General features: G+C 44.5%; 1 protein-coding gene across 13 annotated transcripts in view; it reads left to right on the forward strand.

Annotated features, from left to right (window-relative positions):
* ADAM22 (ADAM metallopeptidase domain 22) overlaps positions 1–23,677 on the forward strand; it is a 246,355-nt gene that overhangs the window by 104,923 nt on the left and 117,755 nt on the right. For all 13 annotated transcript variants that reach the window (XM_032793371.2, XM_032793373.2, XM_032793374.2 and 10 more), the window contains exon 4: positions 8,801–8,867. In XM_032793371.2, the coding sequence (XP_032649262.1) occupies positions 8,801–8,867 (67 nt within the window). The remainder of the gene's footprint in view (positions 1–8,800; positions 8,868–23,677) is intronic.

Below are 23,677 nucleotides of genomic sequence, written 5' to 3' on the forward strand. Positions count from 1 at the left end.
GTTACAGCAAAACAGAGGTAAAATCCTTCAGAAAAAAAAAAAACAAAAACAACGGGAGAGGAGAAAGAGAGAGATTAATGACGATTGGCGGCCAAAAAAAGCGCTCACCGGCGCCTTTTCCAGCAGCCGGACTGGTCCGCACAGCATAACTGCGATTATGGTTTCCAACCGTGGGGACAACCGCGAGGGGTGGCGAGATAAATGGCCGTCGCCTAGGGCGTCAGAAACCCCTTGCGCCGCTCCTGCTGAGAACAATCCTAGATCCATCCTCTTTGGAATTCCCCCTTCGGTAGTTTGAAAGAGCTTTATCATCAATCCCCTCATTCCTACCCTCTTTGCAGATAACAATCCCAGTTCCTGTCGCCTTTCCTCATAAGTCATGTGCTCCCAGCCGCCCTAAAATTCATGTTGGTTCCCTCCACTGGACCTCTTTCCAATTTTTCCAACATTCCTTCTTGAGAGTGGGCCAAAACTGGAAACACAGTAACTTTTCCAGATGAAGCCTCACCAATGGTTGATTAGAGGGGAAGTGATCACATCCCTCGTCTGCTGGCAATGCCCCTACACATAACCATCCCGATGGCTGTTAGCTTCTTGGCACAAGGGCACACTGGTTTGAAGGTTGAATCAGATTTTCCGCTTTCTTGTTCCCATGTAACCCCTAAGGTCCTTTTTCTTCTTGCAGACTGTTCTGTTTATTTGCGCTATCCATTTGGTCTCTAGGTCTGTATCAAGTGCAGCAACAACAAAGATAAGAAATGGGATTCTTCCGTCCTATAGTTCAGGACCTAAAGTGCACTCTGCACTTGTCCTGTTGAAACCTCATAAAGATTTCTTTTGGCCATTTCCTCTAATTTTCTAAGGTTCCCTCTGTTATCCTCTAGTCCCTACCGACTCCCAGTGTATCTAACCATACCTTCCAGTTAAGGCGTCATCTGCAAACTTTGGTGAGAGTGGCAGTCCACGCCATCCTCCAGATTTCATTAATGAAGATATTGAAACAAAACGCGGCCCCCAGGACCAACCCTTGGGGCACTCGGGCTTGATACCAGCTTGCCAAACTAGACATCAAGCCATTGAACAACTACCATTAGTGACCGTTGAGCGTTCCTGACGATCTAGACAGCTTTTCTTCCACGTTAAAGTCCATTCATCCAGCCCCATGCTACTTTAACTTGCTGGCAAAGAATACTGTGCGAGACTGTATCAAAACCTTTGCTAAAGAGACAGAACTATAACACATCAGCTGCTTTTCCTCCTCATCCATAGAGCTAAGTTACCTCATCGTGAAGGTCAATTAGGATGTCAGGCATGACTTGCCCTTGGTGAAATCCACTGCTGATCTGTCTCTGACGACTTTCCTCTCCTCTATTGCTTCCAGAATTGCTTCCTTGAGGAGCTGCTCCATGATTTTTTCTTCAGGGACTAGAGAGGAGGCTGCTGCCTGTAGGGGTCCCAGATCCTCCTTCCTTTTTAAGAATGGGCACTACATTATGCCTTTTTCCAGTCATCCAGGACACTCGCTGGTCACAGAGTTTTCAAAGATAATGGCCAATGGCTCTGCCAATCCACACATCCGCCACTCTTTTAGCACCCTCGTCGGATGCAGCATATCCGGCCCATGGACTTGTGCTTCGTCCAGCTTTTTCTAAATAGTCCTGAACCACTTTCTTTCTCCACAGAGGGCTGGTCACCCTCCTCCCCATGGTCAGCAAGTAGTCGGGAGCTGAATCTTGTTTTGTGAAGACAGAGACAAAAACAAGCATTGAGTAACATTAACTTTTTCCACATCCTCTGTCACTAGGTTGCCTCCCTCATTACGTAAGGGGCCCCTAACACTTTCCTTGCACTTTCTTCTTGTTGCTAAACATACCTTGAAGACAACTCTTCTTGTTGACTCTTAACATCCCCTTGCTAGCGTGCAACGTTCCAAGTTGTGATTTGGCCTCCTGATTCCACTCCTGCATGCCTGACAATATTTTTATCTGCTTCTTTGGTTCATCTCTTGTCCAGTACATCACTCCACTACTTCGTTAAAGTCCGTACTTTTATCTTTTTCTTGTGTTTTAAATATTCATGTTCCTATTTTTCTGATTTTCTGACTAGTCATAATAACTCAGGACTGCCATTAGCTTTTTTACATCAAGGGGATTTATCTTCCTCATGATTTGCCATTATTCTTGCGTATAACAAGGGACATTTACCTATCTTCCGTCCAGTCCCTCTTAGGATTCGCAAAACAACGTTACAGCAAACTCACGAGGTAAAAAGATCCTTCGAGAAAATCCAATTAAAATAACAACCAGCATCGTCCTAAAGTGACTACACCTTCCCCACTCATGTAATATTGGCCGCCCGCGCGAGGAGCAGCAGTTCCTCTAGGGAGTCAAAGTCATCTTTCTGAAATCCCTGGGTGCTATATTCTGCTGCTACTTCTTTCTTCCTTGTTTGTCAGGATCCTGAACTCGACCATCTCAATGGAACAACTGCCTCACGTAAGGTTACCCATCCACACTTTTTAAATTCCGCTTACTAATTTCTCCCAGTTTGTAAGGAGCAGTGTCAAGAAAGCTCTCCCCTAGTTTTGGTTCCTCCAGCACAATGCACAGGAAATTTCCCCCTACACTTTTCCAAAACTTCCTGAGTGTCTGGTGCAACACCAAGAGCTAGATATTGCATCTCCCAGCGGATATCAGGGTGATTAAAAGTATCTCCCATAGAGAACCAGGTGTCTGTGATCGAGTAAACGTCTGTTAGTTGGCCTTCAGAAGAAGAAAAGCCTCATCCTCTCATCCCCCTGGTCTGGTGAGACAATAGCAAGAGGAGTCCCACATAACAAGATCATGCTTTTGTTGCTCACACTTGTAAAAAATTAATCCATAGACTCTCATTATTTTTCTGCAGTTTCATACGCTGGAGTTCTGAGCAGTCACACTGCTTCTTACATACAGTGCAAACTCCCTGACCCTTCTGCCTGCCGAACTATTTTATATCCATCCATGACAGTAACTCAGTCATTGTAGTTACCACCAACTTCTGTTATTTCCAATCGCATCATAAGTTCCTTGACTGTGCCTAGGCACTTCCAGTTCTCCAAGGATTTTACATTTGTGTATAGGCACTTAGATAACTTGGCCGATCGGCTCACAGTTCTTTCTTGGGTCCTCCCCTCTTGGGTTCTCCTGCTCATGCTCCTCCTGGTATCCACTCCCCCAACTTACCTCAGGGCTTTGGTTTTCCTTCCCCCGTGAACCTAGTTTTAAAGCACTAGCAGGGGTCACCCACAGGGCTATGGCCTGTGTGGAAAGCATGACACGGTGGGTGAGGCCAAAGCTTTTATTGGCCCATTTGTTGGTGAACAGACAAGTTTCCAGCTCCCCACAGCTCGTCTTCAGGCAGCAAGTTGTTGTAACTAGTGTCCATTGTTTGATGCCGGACATATGTGTGGTCAGAGATGGGCCCTGTCATGAGGAATTACAACGCAAAAAAGCAGAGTCCAGACAAAGGTGGGACACTGAGGACTGGAGGTGGCAGTGACTCCGGTCTGAGTTCCAGAGAGGGCACCTGTGGCAGGTTACAGCAATGGGGTGGTTGGGCCCTAATTAAATTCGATTGTAACCTTGGGCGGGCTTGCTAAAGCTTTGCTGTGCAGCTTTATTCTAGTGCCTTGTTGTGTCAGACTTTAGCATTATGGCAATGCCATGCTCCTGTGGTGCCAAGCAGTGTTTACTATAAAGCCACTTCTGAGTCTGTCACAGCCCTGTCAGAAATTGGATGGGGGAGTGGGCGGAATGCAGTTGTTCTGGTATGAATCTCTAACCATCCCTTCAGGTCCTGCCCAGTCCCAGTCCTCCTTAAGCCTTTATGTTCACATATGGTCCAGAGGGACTCCCTTCCCCATCCACCTTGCGAGCTGGGAGCAGGCCAAGCCCCTGACCCTACTCCCTGACAGGAGCACCGAGTGGGCAAAGTGGCGCAAGCCCCCATACCCAACCCGCTATGCCTCCTGCCTCAACCAAGCTTCAAAGCATGATTGGATACGAACGTTAAATGTTGAAAAATTATTTAACACTTTATAACTGTATATGTATATCAATCATGTTTTTGTCTGGCAAAAAAAAATTGCCTGGACCTAACCCTCCCACCTCTGCCCACATAAATTTACATTAATTCCTAATGGTAAAATTGGATTCGCTTAAGTAACATTTTTCAGGAACATAACTACAACTTGAGAGAGGAGTTTGTACTGTACTGGGCCTAAGGTACCACCACCTGCCAGCCGCTGCCCGTTACCCCACGTCGCTGCTGCCTGGCTTCGTATGAAAAGTAGTACTAGCTTAGCTTGCTCCTTCAGTCGCACTTTTTTAGCGCTGACAGCAGAGTTGGCCTTAAACCCCAGAGCAGAATTAGTTACTGCAGAAAACAAAAAGCCCGTTCATTCTACACACTCATTGTCACATCCCAGAACAGGGTCTTGTGCAAGGTCCTTTCTTTGAATTCAGCAGAAAAAGGCCTTTGGACTTTATTACCAACAGCTGCGCCCATATTACCACAGTCTGTGTCATCGCTACAGTGCAGTGAAACTGCTCAGTTTCGGCTAAACTTTAGTTAAAGCATTTCCCCCATAAGCAGCTAACGTTAGATGCCAAAATCCACTGCTAGGCACCTAATTGTCAAAGGTTGGAGCAGGAAGGGTGGGGAATAGACCCAAGGCCATGGGTTAGGCGCTTACTGGCAGAATTAGTTCCTAAACCTTAAATCGGCCGGGTGCAGACACCCACCAATTTTTTCCCACAAGTGCTTCCAGCCCCAGAGCACCCACGGAGTTTGGTGCCTATGGCTCCACGCACCCAGAAACAATGACATCCGGAGGCAGCCAGCGCTTACCAGGTTCTCCCCTTGCGGTGTGGCACCACTGCTGCTCCTTCTGGGGCAGTGGTGCAGCTTTAGAGTGCTCTGATGGCTGCAGGTGGAGGAGGATGTGTATGTGTTTAAGCAGTGGCTGATGGGTGAAAAGGGCAGCTGTGGAGGTCCATGACATGGTGAGGGAAGTGGGGGGGGGCAACTGGAGATTATTGACACGGAGAAGGGGAGGCTGGGGGAGCAACTGACATGGGGTAAATGGGCAGGAGATCTATGACCCAAAACACAGTCACTGATGAGCATTAAGCTCAAAATTCATTTGTTTTAACCATTTTTATTGTAGCTAGTGGCTTCCCTACAAAGTCTGTCTTTCAGTGCGTGGACCTACATTATTATACTCCGGTGCCAGGGTAGTGCCATGCTTGTACATTATATGTATTTTAATAACGTCTGTTCCATAGGCACTGACTCTGGGGGGGCTTGGGCTCAAGCCCCCAGGAAAAAGACTGGGAGGTCCTCAGCACCCTCATCTACACTAAGGCCACGCCCCCAAGGCTGGCTGCTGATCAGGTACTGTTCAGCGGTGGGAGGTGCTTAGGGAGAGGGAGCTGAGACGGAGAGGCCTGTGCAAGGCCAGCCTCCCCGGGGAAGGGGCTTGAGCAAGGGGGACTGGAAAAGATGGCGGGGAAGAGGCTAGGGTTTGGGGAGGGGGGTGTCCTAAGGGAAGGAGAATGGGGGTGGTGCACCCATCAGGAAAAGTACAGTCAGCACCTGTGGTCTGTTCAATTAAAAAAGTTGAAAGATTCTCTGATGGCCTGTTGCCCTCATGGCACATCCAAGAGGTTGCAGTCTGATGGGACGTAAGCCCTGCCTGTAACCTTTGCCAAATGAGGTTGTCTTGGTAACAGCTAATCTACTGTAGCAACATGTAGTTGGAGTGTCTGCTGCTCCAGTGCTGTATGCGTGTGCCTGCTGTGAAGACGAGTGGGCCATGCAATTACAGAAACAACTATGAATTTGAGTATATTTCCTTCTCAAACAGTTTGATGTTCAGAGAGTAGGGGGACAAGACGAACACACTCTTGGGCCTGATTTCGCCCATGGTTTTGTGTATGTCTCAAGCTGCAGCTAAGCCCTTTGCCTCTGGAAAACACTACAGATCAATTTGCAGTAGTTTACGTCTCAGGAATGTTTTCCCCATTGCCCTATTCCAGTCCCTCAGTGTAATGTAACAACACTGCATAAGTACAAGAGCGTATCCATGAGTTCCTTCATTCAGTCACTGGTTATTGCATGCCATCCTTTCAGTGGCCAGCGCAGTGTCAGCACCCAAAGCAGTCTGGATTAAAAAGCACAGTGGCTTTCCAGAGATGGTGACAGGGTTTAGGCTGATTATTAGCTTAGAAGATTCATGGCCTAGAGGAAGTTACCAAGTTCATTAATAAGAAAGGTAACGATACTGAAGAACTCAAGAACTAGAGGCCGGGCCTCTCAAAAGGCCGTTTAAACACCTACCTTCCATGAGATTGATGAAAACATTGGGCCCTGGCTCCTAAACATCTTTGAGGGGAGTTTGGGCAAAAGATGTTTGCAGCAATATCTCTTTTTCTGACCTGGGCCTATATCCGTAAGCACTTATGGTGTGTGCAATTGTGCGTGGCGCCATATGCTCAATGTGAACTAACAAGAACGCTGCATATGTTGGTTAACCCTTTACAGGTAAAAGAGACATTAACCCGTAACCATCTGTTTATGACAGCATGGATTAAACATATCTTGGAAGAGACCATTTCTCCCCAGAGGTTTAAACCATGAAGGGATGTAGTCAGAAAAACATCATCTGGGCCTTAGAGCTTTCTACAAGTGGCTGATTTGCATGTGTAAAATCATGACAAGGTGGCAGAAGGAAAGAAAGCAAAAGACATTAGAAAGAGGGAACTCCATGAGGGAGAGGGGCTCCAGGATCCTAAGTCACTCGTGAGGTACTGAGTGCACTCTCTTGCCCTTAGTCCAATGTCAGCTTTGCATTTTTGTTTATGTTCCTGAATCTACTTAGCACTGTACAATGGGATGAAATCTTGACCCCACAGAAGTTAATGGCAAAATTCCCATTGACTGGGCCAGCATTTCACCCTTGAAGTTTTGCTTAGCAATGTCCCTACAGACATTTAGCTAAATAATATGGATTAAAACCTTGGAACTCCTGGAGAAAGTGAGCGTGAAGAAATGGCTGTGAGACAGATCTACTGCAAGAGACTGAGAGTGACACTCTGTCAGCTAGTCAACAAACCAGTACAAAAGCCTGGTCTATCTCAGTGGAATGGCCAAAGGCAGGCAGGATAGCCAGACCTTATCCTGGCTGGAATCCCTTGTGCATTATGATCTTACGTACTGCTTTAGACTGACTGAGTTCAATTTTATGGTGCACATGGGTATTATTTTTTTTTCATACTGCACCACTACTTTTCTAGGGGTCTGCTAAAGGCAGCTGCCATGTTTTGTTCGGTTCAAATGTAATCTGTTATAGAGGTGACTTGCAGTGTGTTCTTGAAAGGAGAGGTTTCTTTTGTTCTTTATTGTTTTCTCATCATGTAAACCAGAAAAATCAATCAGATTGAAAGTATATGGTTGCCCTTTAATGTATGGAAAAATGTAATAACCTTTTGTCATAAACAGATAGTTAAGGGTTAATGTCTCTTTTACCTGTAAAGGGTTAACAAGCTCAGTGAACCTGGCTGACACCTGACCAAAGAACCAATCGGGAGGCAAGATACTTTCAAATCTGGGTGGAGGGAAGTTTTTGTTTTGTGCTGTTTTTCTTTGTTCTCTGTTCTCTCTTGGGATTAAGAGAAGCCAATCATGTAACCAGATTTCTCCAATCTTACTGAAACAGACTCTCAGGTTCCAGATAGTAAGTAATAGATAGAAAGCAGATTAGATTTGTTTGTTTTCTTTATTTGCAAATGTGTATTTTGCTGGAAGGATTTTACCTCTGTTTGCTGTAACTTGTATTTTATGCTAGGGGGAGGAAGTCCCTGTAGTCTATATAGCTGAAGACCCTGTAAACATTTTTCCATCTTGATTTTACAGAGATAATTTTTACTTTATTCTTTCTTTAATTAAAAGCTTTTCTTTTAAGAACCTGATTGATTTTTTTATTCTTGTGTGAGACCCCAGGGGACGGGGTCTGGACTCACCAGGGATTGGTGGAGGGAAAAGAGAGAAGGGGGAGGGAAAGGTTAATTTCTCTCTGTGTTAGGATTACTGTCTCTCTCTCAGGAAGAGTCTGGGAGGGGGAGAGAAAGCAGGGAGGAAGGTGATTTTCCTCTCTGTTTTCAGATTCAAGGAGTTTGAATCACAGTGATCTGCCAGTGTACCCGGGGGGTGGGGAATCTGGGAGGAAGAAAGGAGGGGGGAATGATTTATTTCCCTTTGTTTTGAGACCCAGGGGATTTGGGTCTTGGGTTCCCCAGGAAAGGTTTTGGAGGACAGAGAGTGTACCCAAACATTATATTTTGGGTTGGTGGCAGCGTGATAAGATCTAAGATAGGAATTAAGCTTAGAAGGGAATAAGCAGGTCCCCACTTTCTGGACGCTAAAGTTCAAAGTGGGAAGCAGACCCTGACACCTTTCCATGTCAGCTTTGCGCACCCACTTTTAGATGTCAGCAGCCTATCAGTGACTGATTTTTGAGGCATTGGATCAAAAAATCTCAGCCTAGACTGTCTCACTTTTTTGTTTTAAAATATAAATCTATTACACACACAAAATGCAACTCTGCTGTAGCTAGTTGTTTCAGTGAGTTTTGGGAACATGCCAGGGAAGGTATCTTGCTGTTTTTGTGCTTTTCAAATGTAAATGTTTAATCAAGCCTAGCTGAGATGATGTGCAAAAGTGTATGTACTCAGTACTCATGGTTCCTTTTCTGTTGTTGCAGTGATCTGCTGTCTTCAGAATACCTTGAGAGGCACATCGAGCATGGAGGAAAGACAATGGAAGTTAAAGTAAGAGTTTGCTTGGGGTTATGAGGGTTCCCCCCATTTTTTAAATGTTTGTTTAATGGACACTCCCTGATTTCACTGTAACCAGTGAATTCGGATTTTAATATAAATTTCTCCTATGAGTCAGGCAAGTGTTGTTTCGTGTAATTTTTAAGCTTCTTTTTTATTTTACATTACATAAATATTCATGACAAAATTATACTTATGAGAAATGTATATGCTATCGTTTTTTTACTTTCCTTTGTTCTAAATATGTATGTACCAACAAAAGCGCAACAATGACTCTTTTACGTAATGATATATTACGTAAACTTACTAAAAGGCCAGGATTGCTGTTTTTATGGGTTTCCTCATATACTTGAGTATAGCAAGTTATATAGGACGGTAGTTCCAAATATTTCGCTATCTTAAAATAGCAGGTTCCTTTTGTAAAAAGTTTGTTGAAATGCCTATGAAATATAGTTATAGTTGTCTCCTAAGAAATATGCCAGTCTGGGTCCTTTTTTGCAGGATGTTAATTTCTATTCTCTCTCTGTGTTTATACTAATTCAATGAAAGCCAGCCTGATGATCCACTCTGTCTCTCTGAATGTGCCAGCTGTGTTTTCAAATATTCATATATGCTGGTACTACGTACCTTTGTACTTAACATTAGATTTTACAAAACCATCAGTAATTTCAGAAAGAATAAAATTAAATCAGTGTTTACATATATCTCCCTCAGAGTTGCTGTGAAAGAGTCTTCTGGTGCATAGACAACATCTCATGGAAGTACGGCAATAAAATAAATGTAGACTGTACACAGCATGGATAGCGGTGAGAGTGGGTCATAATAATAGCTCTTTTTAAAGGACTCTGTCAAGTCACATGTGGCCCAAAATTTAGGTTTTGTAAAAAACAAACTCCCCTGAACTGAAGACTATTAAATGTTCCCTTGCAATGTGACAGCAGAAGCAGGAAAGGGCAAAGCAAAAATTTGGTCATCTGAACACACAGAAGTATTTGTTCACTTCAACTACTTAGTAATCATCTTACCCTTTCCTAGAATTTTCATATATATTATATACTTTTGGTTCCATAGTTTATATTTATGCAGTGCCAAATTGAACATGAAGAAACACACGTTCATTTATTGTAAAGATCATTTTCACAATGAGTCTATGCTATAGTGTACAGTCAAAAAATCTGACTGTAATCCAAAATTTGACTCAAAGCAGAAATACAAGATAACAGCTGTAGTTAATAAAAAAAAGTTAATCCATTTCTCTGTGTTAGGAAATATATACAAATTAGCAAACTTAAACATTTTTTTGGCTGCCTGCAAGGCCTGCATCTCATGAGCAGGGCCAGCTCTAGGCACCAGCGTTCCAAGCATGTGTTTGGGGCAGCATTTCTCAAGTGGTGGCATTCTGGCTTTTTGGGGGTGGCTCTTTTCAAGGGGCGGCACTCCGGGTTTTTTTGGGTTATTTTTTTTGCTTCAGCGGCGGCACTCTGGCTGTTTTTTATTTTTGCTTGAGGTGGCGAAAAACCTGGAGTCGGCCCTGCTCATGAGTAATCCATACTTCAGTGAGTAATATCTTTGAAGTCAATGGGACTACTCAGGCAAATAAGTACTTACATGAGCAAGAGGTAGCAGGATTGGGGCTTTAAGACAGGATTTTTATTGATTTTCATAGTGTGGATCATATTCTAATAGAGTGTGTCTCATAAGCCACTCTTCCCATTAACATGGATTACTTCCACTTCCATTTGCAACTGTGCACCATCTCTGTAGCATCTTCAGCAATTGTTTTCCTTCAGCTAGATTGGCACCTTGAAATATGCTCTGAGTAAGGAGCAGCATGTTCTTTCATTGCCCCAGGAGCAGAAGATAAGACTAGTTGTGAATCAGACCATCACAGTTTCGTCCCTTCTTCTCCCTTGGGGTGTGTGTGTATGGAAAATAACCTGCACCAGCCCCTTTCCTAGTGTGACTTACTTCTTCTGGGGAGAAGGCAGCAAGACATGGAAAGTTGAAGTAATTGCCTTGGCAAGGCTGCTCTTCACCCTGTGTTGCAACCTGTAGCAAGGCTCAGAATGGCACCATTGAAAAGTAATCCCAGCATTTAAAATGAAGTTTTAGCTCCTTTACTGCCATTTAATGGCTGCAATCAAGGGGGAGAACCAGTCTGATGGCCGCACATTTCAAAAGAGCTCATCAGCCACAATTAATGCCAGATTCTCAATAAAAAATAAATAAATAAAAACCCTGAGCTCCCATTGGCACAGTCAAGAAATTATGCTGTGCTTGGAATAACAGAGACTTGGTGGGATAATTCACATGACTGGAGACTGTCATGGATGGATATAAACTGTTCAGGAAGGACAGGCAGGGCAGAAAAGGTGGGGGAGTTGCATTGTATGTAAGAGAGCAGTATGACTGCTCAGAGCTCCGGTCTGAAACTGCAGAAAAACCTGAGTCTCTGGATTAAGTTGAGAAGTGTGAGCAACAAGGGTGGTGTCATGGTGGGGGGTCTGCTATAGACCACCAGACCAGGGGGATGAGGTTTTCTTCCAGCAACTAACAGAAGTTACTCGATCACAAACCCTGGTTCTCATGGGGGACTTCAATCATCCTGATATCTGCTGGGAGAGCAATACAGCGGTGCACAGACAATCCAGGAAGTTTTTGGAAAGTGTGGGGGACAATTTCCTGGTGCAAGTGCTGGAGGAACCAGCTAAGGGCAGAGCTTTTCTTGACCTGCTGCTCACAAACAGGGAAGAATTAGTAGGGGAAGCAAAAGTAGTTGGGAACCTGGGAGGCAGTGACCATGAGGTGGTCGAGTTCAGGGTCCTGACATAAGGAAGAAAGGAGAGTAGTGGAATACAGACCCTGGACTTCACACAGACAGCTTTTGACTCCCTCAGGGAACTGATGGGCAGGATTCCCTGGGAGACTAACATGAGGGGGAAAGGAGTCCAGGAGAGCTGGCTGTATTTTAAAGAATCCTTATTGAGGTTGTAGGAACAAATCATCCCAATGTGTAGAAAAAATAGTAAATATGGCAGGTCCAGCTTGGCTTACAGTGAATCTTTGCTTGATCTTACACACAAAAAAAAGAAATTTCAAGACCTGGAAAGACTGGACAATGACCAGGGAGAGTATCAAAATATTGTCAGGATGCGCGAGTGAAATTCAGGAGGCCAAATCCACTTGGTGGGCGCGCTCTATTGACGCAGAGCTATGGATTTAAGAGTCAACAAAGGGTTTCTCTTGGCTGATTTTTTAATTTGGTGTTTTGCACATAAGAAGAAAGTCTCTCAAGATTGTATGTAGACTCCTTACTGAATGAGGGGGCAATACCTAGTGACAGGGGATGTGGAAAAGTATTACTTATTGTTTTTTCTGCCTCTGTCTTTCCGAACAAGGTCAGCTTCCCCGAATTACTGCACTGGCGCACGACATGGCGGAGAGGTGACCGCCCTTTGTGAAGAAAAGATTTCAGGACTATTTAGAAGTTAGACAAGCACAAGTCTCATGGGCCAGATGCACTTGCCTCCGAGGGTCTAATGGAGTGGTGAGATGTTGAATGCCAGAGCTGATTGCCATTCTTTTTTGAAATCCTGGCGATTGGGGAAGGTCCAGATGACTGAAAGGAGGACAGCCTGCTCCGAATAAGTGTTGCTGCGCTGCCTATTCTTAAAAAAGGAGGAGGAAGGATCATTGGGGGAACTAGGGCCGTCAGGCCTGCACCTTTCGTCCACTAGGGTCCCTGGAAGATCCCTGGAGCAGGTCCTCAGAATCGATTTTGAAGCACTTTAGGAAGCAAGGACTCAAGTGAAATCCGGAGGAACAGTCCAGCATGGCAGGTGGAGTCACCAGAGTGAGAGTCTATCGCCTGGACTGACCCTAATTGCCTTCTAGTTGATTGAGATAAACTTGGCTTGTGGATCGAGGGGAGACGTGAGTGGTGTTTCCTCTTGACTTTTGCGCGACGCTTTAGGTGCATATCCGCTCTCTCTCATGTTTTCTTGTCAGTAGTTAACGAGTTATGGAGAGCTCTGGTTGAATGGACTATCAGTTGGATGAAAGTGTACATAGTGATGTGGGCTCTGTGCGGTAGTGGATCAATGGCATCCATGTCTAAGTTGGCAGTGGTATCAGTGCGTACCCCAGGGTTGCGTCCTGGGGTCCCAGGTTTTGTTGTATCAATTATCTTCATTAATGATCTGTTGAGGATGGCGGTGACTGCCTCTTCCGCAAGTCTTTGCAGATGACACTACAAACTGGGAGGAGTTAGTAGATATGGCTAGGGGAGGGTAGGGATTGATATATGATTGAGGACCTTACGATACTATTAAGAGGACTGAGGACATTAAGTATAACTGGGAATGCAGGTTTCATAAGCGGAGCAAGTGCGCGCGCTTCATGCCTTGATTGAGGGGCAAGCTGCCCATTGCACTTTTGCTACGACTAGGGACGCTAGTCGGGCTAGCGGACAGATTCTGGCAGGAAAGGAGCTGGTTACAGTGGCTGTAGAAGCTGTTATATTGTGTCAACAGTGTGTCGTGTGTGAGCCCAGAGGTTAATGGCATTTTGGGCTGTTTAAGTAGGGGCATTTCCAGCAGATCGAGGGACATGTCATTTCCCTTCTATATACTGGTTGGCAGTTACTGTTGTCCAGATTTTTTGGGCGCACACTACACAAGGATGTGGGAAAAAGTTGGAAAGAAGCTCCAGCGGGAAGGCCAAAAAGGTGATATAGGGCGGCTGGGCACACTTGATTTTATGAGAGAGGTTGACTGGGAACTGGGATTGTTTGTTCTTGCAGAGAGAGAAATGAGAGGGGGATTTGATAGCTGCTTTCAACTACCTGAAAGGGGGCTCCAAAGAGGATGGATCTAGACTGTTCTCAGTGGTACTAGATGACAGCGTAATGGTCTCAAGTTGCAGTGGGGGAAGTTTAGGTTGGATATTCAGAAAAACTTTTTCACTAGGAAGGTGGTGAAGTACTGGAATGGGTTACCTAGGGAGGTGGTGGAATCTCCTTCCTTAGAGGTTTTTAAGGTCACACTTGACAAAGCTCTGGCTGGTGTGATTTAGTTGGGGACTGGTCCTGCTTTGAGCAGGGCGTTGGACTAGATGACTTCCTGAGGTCCCTTCCAACCCTGATATTCTATGATTTAGGTTTCAAAATAAGTGGCTAGATTTTAAGGACAGCTCAGCATGCTGGGTACATCAGTGCTGAGTACGCTTCAAAATCTGGCTGTCGTTTCAGTGCCTCAGTAGGAGCAGGTGCAGAGCTTTACTGAAAAAAAAATGTGGCCCCAATTTTGTGTGCTGAGCACTTGAAAATCTAACTGTTGGCTCTTGTGAAAATCTGGCCCCACATGACCAGTAAGCTGTTGGTCCTTAAGATACTGAAAGAGAAAGAAGCAGAGAAAAAGTCGAGAAATGTTTATTATACATATTGGAATCTGGACTCTGTAGTTCAAACTGTTCTCAAAATACATATACAGACATAGATTCCTTACATGATGATGATTCAATACTTTAAAATTCTGTGATTGTTTTACTGTGTCATAAAATCCTGCTAAAAGGATGCTTGTTCTAAGAATAAACCAGTCAAAACATAGATAACAACAAGAATGAAGGAATCACACAGACTACTTAAATATTTGTTAAAAAAGAAAAAGCTACTGAAAGAGCCAGACTTGCAACAAAAATAAATTGCATAATAAAAACCACATTGCTATGTGCCATTTCCTAAGCTATCCAGCTCCATTTCTGAGGCTGTCAGTTACATAATGAGGAGACTGAGTCTGGTGTACATCTTGCTGTTTCCTACTGCAAATATGGAAGGCCCTGAACACATTAAAGCTGCCATGGTCCAGCTGCTGTGAGAGGAAGGGAGCACGACGTGGAGCTCCTACTCCGCTTGGGGAAAATACTACTAGTTGGTAGAGCCGGTAGCAGTGCCAGAAGGGAGAAGAATAGGTATTTCAGCAAGGGGACTCCTCTGCTCCTTCTTCAGGAAGATCCATCTCCATCATTGGTTCTCCCTTCTCCTGTGATGGGAGGGGATAGAGGAGACCCTCCACCTCTCTTCTGACTAAGAGGAGGTGGCAAGAGAAAAACCTCACTCTTCATTGTCAACTCCCTCTCATTTCTGGGGAAATTGGATGAGAAAATAGAGCTCTAGCCAGATTAAAAAGGCAACTAAATGGCCCTGTCAAATCCCTCTCCTTACTTGGCACTGGACAGAGTGATGAGGATAATCTGGTTTTAAAATATTTGGTTTTATGAACAGTGAAGTGCTTTCTTTAGCTTCTTCTTTCCCCTACATCACATAGCACAGTGTAAGTAGCAGATATTGCCACTGCTGTCATCAGCAATATAGGAAACAGATGGGAGCGCTAATGCGCTATGGGAATGCAGCTGCATACGCAGTCATCGTTTAAAAATGTTACAAATGTGGACATGCCAAGGGGGTGGAGAGATGCTTGCTCTAGCTTATGTTCTTTGTAGAATTGGGCAGAACAACTCTGATCCCCTAACCAAAATTTCCTTTTCTAAAGAAAATATTCTGGTTTTCCAACATTGCTGACGTGTGTTTTTTTTGGGGGGGGGGGGAAGAAATATCTGTAGTTTGAGGATCCAGTTGTTAAGGAATGGAGGGATTTTTATTGACAGGCACCTCAATTTAACATATCCTTTTGCAACAAAAGAGGGTAAGTTCTAATTTATTTGTTGCACAATTAATTAGTATTTATGGAGAACTTTGAAGATGAAATGCACTGTACTCTAATTGCTAAGTGTCAGAATATCATTGGATGAGACAGGGAAGCACACCTCCTTGCTAGCTGCTCCAAACGCTAGGTATGCAGGACCTTCAATGTTGTTATAATATCAGCCAGCAATGCCCAATATTAAAAAACAAAACAGTGGGTTAAGGTTTTTTTTTGTTTGTTTTTTTGACCTGCATGTTAGTGAAATTTTGCTACCAGTAAGGAAATCTGATCTGTTATCCTGAACTCTGTCTAGAGGCAAAGAGAATACTCAATCAATTAAGAAGAAGCAGACCACCTTCCTCATGCATGACCTTTTCCTGATTGTGTCAGTACAGATCTTTTGAAACTCCAAGCACACAAATGCTCAACTTGCATACACTTTACCTCACTGAAGTATATCTGTGTCCTTTTATCTCTTTTTACGTTATCATTCTGTCATTGAGGCTGTCACTAAGATGAAAGGCAAAATACAGCTTGCAGTGCTGAGTAATCTACACAATGGGATTTTTCTTCCGTAGACTGAACAACTTGTATCTATTCAGTGACCTTTTTTCTTATAAAATATTTTCATTTTTTCACATTAGAGCCATTTTGCTCATTATCCAAACAGAATTGTCATGCGGACCTACAAAAGTTCCTAGATAATAGTTTTGAGACAATTAAGCAGAGAGACAGTGTCCAAATTGGAAAGATTGTATAGGTGGATTTATATGTATATTTTTAGACAGAATGATTGATTGTAACCACAGGCTTTCTATTTCTCAAATAATCCAATACATCACAATGTATGCAAGTTGTAAACATGCTGTACATAAGTTATGCAAAACAAATCAACCCATTCTATGGCCAAAATGTTTGAAGTGGAATGTAAATCCATATTTAGGCACTTAATTAAGTTATTGATCCTATACCATTGAAGGTAGTGGAAGCTTTGCCACTAAGGGTATGTCTACACAGCAAAGAAAAACCTACGGATGGCCAGTGCCAGCCGACTTGAGTTCATGGGGCTCAGGCTGTGGGGCTGTTTTATTGCTGTTTAGACTTCTGGGCTTGGGCTGGAGCCCGAGTTCTGGGACCCTCCCACCTCACAGGCCCTAGAGCCCGAGCCCAGACATCTACACAGCAATGAAACAGCTCAAGCCCCATGAACCCAAGTCAGCTGGCAGTGGCCATCCATGGGTTTTTCTTTGCTGTGTAGATATACCCTTAATTGTTCAGGATCATGTTCAGACTCTTGATTGCTTGATTTGCAAAGGTACCAACTACCTGTAGCTCCCATTGACTTCAGTGGGACCTGGGGGCACTTCTTAAAAATCAGGCAACTTACACCTGGTCTACACTACATAGTCAGTTGATGTAAGCCACCTTGCGTCGACATAGTTGTGCATGTGTCTACACTTAAATTTGTCTCCCACACGTGTAAATTCTCCATTAAGCCAGTATTGTAATACCACTTCCCTGAATGGCGTTGAGCTAAGGTAGATGTATTGAGGTATGCAATGTGAATGTAGACACTGTGTTAATTATGTTGACTCTAATAATCCTTCAGCAGCTGTCCCACAATCCCAACACTGACTGCTCTGGTCATAGTTGTGAACTCTACTGCCTGGGGCTCATGGAGACTGGAAGACGCCCATCCTCCATTTAAAGCCTGTGAGTTTTTGAAATGCCTTTTCCTGATTGTCCAGTTTGGGGAGCACACCTAGCAGCTCCCATTGTTGTGTGCAATTGCCCAGCTGACCATGCTGGCTGCACGCTCCAGACACACTTTGGCTTGCAGTAGACAGGAGATATTGGATCTTCTGGGCCTGGTGGGAGAAGAGGCTGTGCAAGCCCAGCTACAGACCAGCCCTAGAAACATGGACATTTACGAGCAGATTGCATGGTGGATGCAGGAGGAGTATGACAGGCATCAGCAGCAGTGCTGCATGAAAGCAGAGGAACTGCAGCAGGCATATTAGAAGGCAAGGGAAGCCAACAGTTGATCCGGTGCAGAGCCGCAGATCTGCCACATTTACTAAGTGCTGCATGCCATACTTGGCAGAGAACCCACTACAACCATAGATACCTCAGAGGACCCAGAGTCACAGGCCCTGCTGTGAACGGCGAGGATGAGGTGGATGAAGAGAAAGAGGATGGGGGGCATGTGACTAGAGGGCCCAGATATGCCATGAGCCAGAACCCCTTTCAAATTCCACCTTAGTCCGGTCAGTCCCGGATATTGAGCATGGACAAGTCTGATGCAGGGGAAAAGAAATTGGGTAAGTGTGTAAATTTATTCCCATTGCAGTGCACAGCTATTGACTTTTCATTAATTTGCTTGTACTACAAGAGGTTGTGTAACCTGTGGGCAGGTTAGAATTCACTTCATTGCCCTTCTCTAGTGCCTAAAACTCCAACTCCCATAGAAAAGCACCTAGAGACCCAGAATTCAGTCTAAGGATTTTTAGCAAGAATTGAACAAGGTCAACTCCTCACGTTCAAGTCCCAAAAGAACAAAAGGAATTAACTGAACAAAAGGACCCAACTCATTCCTATCCACCCCTAACTTTATAAAATCTTATGATAAAGAAACAAATAACTTAATTTTTACAATGTAACATGGCTATTTTATAAGCAACACACATTATCTTCACAGTTATACATAAACAAAAAAAGAAAACAAATGAAAATCTAAACAGGTCAGAAACACAGTGAGAAGACACTCAGAGTTCCCAAAAGCTTAGGCTGAGTTCACCTGAGTCTCAGTTAGTCTTGATCACCAAATCTATTCAGTTTGCTGAGTCAAAAACAACACCTTCTCTCCACTTGCTTGTTGGAATCTTCAGCTGGAATCCTCGCAGACTCTTCCTCTGCAGTCAGCTGATTAAGCAACCACTCAGTTTAGCCCCCCATATTGCAAATGCTTCAGAGTTAGGGAAAACAGGCAGCTTTCTGCTCTTGTGGCTCAGCTTTTTCCAGCCCACACTGGGCACATGGCCTTTTGTAAAGCAGCTGTCCTGACTGCTTGCCCTTGTGGAGTCTTGAGTTCAGCAACAGGGAACCTTCTGAGCACTCCCAAAACTACCACACTTTATTCTAGAAATTTCTGAGTGTGGACAGCTAATTGTGCATCTACCTAGCAACAATGAACCAGACCCAACTCATTCCTATCCACCCCTAATAGATCTCTTAGGTACATGGGTTAAAGTAGTAGGACAACAAAAAGAAGCGGAGTTGTTATCTGCTCCTACAGAGTTAGGCAGGGTGGGCTATGAGGAGTAGTTTGTTTATGTACACAGGGACATCCCTTGAATCCTCCTGAGACATCTCGATGAAGTTTTCATGGAGGTACTCTGACGACCTCTCCTGAAGGTTTCTAGGGATGGCAGCCTTATTTCTTCCTCCACAGTAGGACACTTTCCTGTGCCAGTTGGCAATAACTTTGGCAGACACCATTGCAATAAACAGAATAGCAGCATATGGGCCCAGACAGCTTCAGGATGCCAGCTGCAGCTAGGCTCTGTGCCTTTGGTGCCCTCAGGAGTGAGCTATCAGCTAAAATCACCATAGCCTGTGGGAAATGGTGCCAATGTTCAGTGCCATTGCCCTATACTTAATTTCAGGCAACCGAGCAATTCCCTCCTCATTCTCTCACCCCTGGTGGGCCATACATCCCACGGCTGGAACTGTGAGTGATACTGTGCACAAGCACTCTGACGCAGAAGCATGGCTTATTTAAAGCTTTAGGAGAAGAAGAGAAGGGAGTTCTGAATCTTAATTTTCACTTTCTGTTGTGACTATATTGACAATAGTACCTGTCTGGTTTATCTGTAGTTGCTGACATTGTGGCCTTCAGGGATTCCCTCGTCATCCTTGTGGAACACTTCAGCCAGATAAGGAGGAGAAAGAAGAGGACTCTGGATGACATGTTAAGTGAAATCCTGCAAGCCAGTGCAACAGACTATGAACAGAGGTCCTGGAGCATGAATATTGCAGACTGTATGGAGAAGGAAAGAACGGACAGGAGAGAGGCCCAGAAGTCAGAGAGAGAGATGCACCAGGACATGATAGGGCTTCTCTGTCAGCAAACAAAGATGCTGTAGATTCTTGCAGACCTGCAGGTTTAACAATCTTGGGCTTGCCTCCCTGTGTAGTCCATGGAGAACTCCAGTATAGCACCTCCCTACAGACCACTCTCAAAATTACTGCATCCCTACCCTTCTCCTCCACATTGGGGACATTAAGGACAACCACAGCTTCACATACACATACCTGTGATAGCCACGGTTGATGTATGTGCAGCTAAAATTAATATTAATGTTCCTTCTACTTTAAGCTCTGTTTCAAAAATTTATTAAGGTTTAAATGTATTTGCTTTTGAGTTGCACAGAATTTTTCTGAAGTGTTTGTTACTCTGTTAAACTCTATTGTTTGGAAAATAATTAATCTTTATTAACTCCCAACATATGCTGCAGAATACTTAGTGGGAGTGAAAGCACCCACTTGTTAATGTACAGCATGACACAACTCATAGAATCAGTGACAGTGTAATAATCATAAATGTACAGCAAGCACCACAAAATTAATAGGTGCCCTGTTAGTGATATTCACAGATGTGCACCAAGCACCACACAGTTCCTAACAGGCCCCTAAAGTGCAGGGTCAGGTGCTCTTTCAAAGCTTCCCTGAGCCATATAGCTCCATGTTGAGCTCTTCTCATAGCACTTGTATCTGGCTGGTCAAAGTCAGCAGACATCCCCTCCACTCCCCACTGGCAGCAACTTTTCCCACTTTACTTCACAGATATTATGCAGGACACTGCAGGCAACTATAACCCTTGGGATATTTTACACACTGAGGTCCAAGCCTATTGGTAAACAACACCAGTGATCCTTCAGTCTGCCAAAAGCATATTCAATTGTCATTCTGCACCTGCTGATCAGGAAGCTGACTGATTCCTTGGTGCTGACAAGGTGGCTGGTGTACAGTTCCTAAAAGCCAGGGGACTAGAGGGTAGGTTGGGTCCCCCAGGATCATTATTGGCATTTAACATCACAAATGGTAATCCACTAGCTGGGAAAGAAAATCCCTGCTTGTAGCTTTCTGAATAGTCCTGTGTTCTTAAAGATGCAAGAATCGTGCACCTTCTCTGACCAGCTAACCTTGATGTGAGTGAAATATTCCTGGTGATCCACTACTGCTTGCATAACCATAGAAAAATAGCCCCTTCTGTTGATACACTCTGTGGCAAGATGGTCTGCTGCCAAAATAGGGATATGCATGCTATTTATTGCTCCACTGTAGTTCAGAAACTTTGTTGCTGCAAATCTATCTATTATATCCTGCATGTGTTGAAAGTCACAGGCCTGTATAGCAGGAGATGATTAATAGCCTTGCACACTTCATGACAATGGTTCCCCCAGTGGGTTCCAACTCCAAAATGATTTCCCACTGACCAATAGCAAGCTGGCATTGAAAGTTTCCACAGTGTGATCACCAAGTGCTTCTCCACTGTCTGTGCAGCTCTCATTCTTATTCACTGAAAGGTTGGGTTGAACTCCACACACAGATCCAGGAATGTGGCCTTGTATATCTGAAAGTTCTGCAGCCACTGCTCATCATCCAAACATGCATTACAATGCGATCCTATCAGTCAGTGCTCGTTCCTTGAACCAGAAGTGGCACTCCACCATTTGCAGCTGCTTCATGAATGCTACCAACAATCTTGAACTGGTTCTTGCTACATCTCATAGCAATCTGCCCTCTAGGAAATAATCATGTTCCCCACAGCTTTTCTTTTAGCTCTGCAAATACTGGAGGATCATGTATCCTGTGTTTGCAATGCTCATGACAATAGTGCAGAGCTGTGCAGGCTTCATGCTTCTGTCAGAGATGGCGGACAGCAACAAGTCCCATGTCAGTTAGTGGGATTTTCAAAATAGATGTGAAAATTATGGAAGTGAGATGGCATTATTGGGTAGAGAAAGTTACATGAATGAACTTGAACCTGCCATCCCAGTCACCCTCTATGACTTGTTTCTGCCTCACCGTGCATTGCCAAAACTTCCCAAAAGACAGAACTCTGGATGGCGGTGAGTCATGCAGTGGGATACCTACCCATGGTGCACTGCACTCTGTGTCAAAACAAGCACTCCTAGAGAGCACATGCAGTGATGACACAAGGAACCAAGTATGCACATGCACAAGCGATATACTAACTGTGGCAGCTCTATACAGATGTAACTTAAGTTGGACAACATTTGTTGTGTAGACATGACCTTAGTTAAGTATCTCAGTGTGTATTTAGGTACCTAGCTCTAGGCACTTCAAAATTCCATTGCATTAATATGCATTAAAAAGTTGAGGTTTTAATTGTGTAAAACTCAGAAAGCAACTTTAACTCTCCTTATTCATATGTATATTACAAAATCATTTTTTGTTACAATACCAGACAACATATGTGAAGATAAAATGTGCATGTGTCTAAGTTTATAGAAATAATTACAGTTCCTTATTATACTGTGTTATTAGCCAACTAGTATGTACAGCACCTAGTGTGTGTTGTCATAATCTGACTGTTTTAATGCATATGGACAAGGGGAAAGAGTACAGTGCTGGGAGAACTTTAACTCTGGATCCTTCTTTTTTATACTACAGAAATCTCAGCCTTAATATGCCAGTATCATAGTTTTGGGGGTGGAGGGTTTAAATAAAATGTTCTCCTTTTATAGAAAAAAAAATTCAGAAGTGAACACAGTGTTAAAAAGCCAAAGAAAAGAAAAGAATGAAAAAGGGATGGGGAGACTGGCTGGCTGAGGGGATTGATAATGAGATATGTAGCCTTTCCTCTCAAGGTCACTGCTTCAACTCTGGCCTGGGGTAGCGGTGACTAGAAGTCATTACCACCCAGTGGCTGACATCAAGTGAAGTATCAATTACATCTTATCATGTATTGTTTTATTAAGCCTGTAACGGGTCGGGACTCACCACCTGGCGCCTCCTACTGATCACTCCTGGGAATTAGCTAGTTTCCCATGGAGCGCCCCCTCCTGGTGGTGTCCTGTCCATTATTCTGCCCTCTGTCGGCGTCTCTGGACCCGCGTTGCTCCCTGCTCGGCGGCGTCCTCTTCGAGGACACTGCCCTCCGGCAGTGCCCCTCAGTCCATCTGCGTCCCCTTCTGGGGATCGATCGTCAGCAGTCCCACATTCCAGCCTTTATAAGCAACCACCCGCCCTCCAAGTCTAATCCCTCTTGGCAGGGATCTGGTGTGGTCTCTACAGCTTGTGGCTGGATGTACTGCAAGGAGGCGGTGGGGCGGGGGGGACCCAGGCCCGCCCTCTACTCTGGGTCCCAGCCCAGGGACCCTCTGGCATTAGCCTTGCTGTCCTCCTCCTTTTCCTCCTCCGTCTGTTTCCCTGGGCCACTTTCCCTACGGCCCCTTGCACCTGCTAGGCCCTTTCTCTCAAGGCCGGCAGCCTGGCGGCTAGGGGCTAGAGCTTTCTAGCCTCCTTGAGCCTGCCCAGCACTGCGCTGCGCTGTCCACAGTGCTAGTCTCCCCCATGGAGACTGACCTTCTCCCTTCAAAGGCCTGGGACAGACTGACTGCTCCTGCTCTGGGCAGCCTTTATATACCCCTGAGCCTGGCCCTGATTGGCTGTCTGCAATCTGGGCCCTGATTGGCTCCCCATAAGCCCTTCTCTGATTGGCTCCCGGGCTGCGCAGGCTCCCTGGCCTACCCCAGCCCACTCTCCCAAGGAGTGGGGCAATCCGCCCCACTACAAAGCCTCATACTGACATCCTGATTAGTGTTCAGATATGCCATGGTAGCATATTACCATAGGTATTGACTGATCACAGCTTTATAATAATTCAAGATATAACTGAAAAACAATGTTTCACAGATTGCATCAATCCTGCTTTATAACAGATCAAGTGACGTCCTGCCAATATTTAGCAAGGGGCTCCCACAGTCCCCCATTTAGAATACAATAGCCCTGTTTACCTTAGGTGTATCTGCTTGCTAGAAAGAGGGAAGGATAGCAGAATGCAATCATGTCTCT

The sequence above is a fragment of the Chelonoidis abingdonii genome, chromosome 2 (assembly GCF_003597395.2).
Source record: "Chelonoidis abingdonii isolate Lonesome George chromosome 2, CheloAbing_2.0, whole genome shotgun sequence".
NCBI lineage: Eukaryota > Metazoa > Chordata > Testudines > Testudinidae > Chelonoidis > Chelonoidis abingdonii.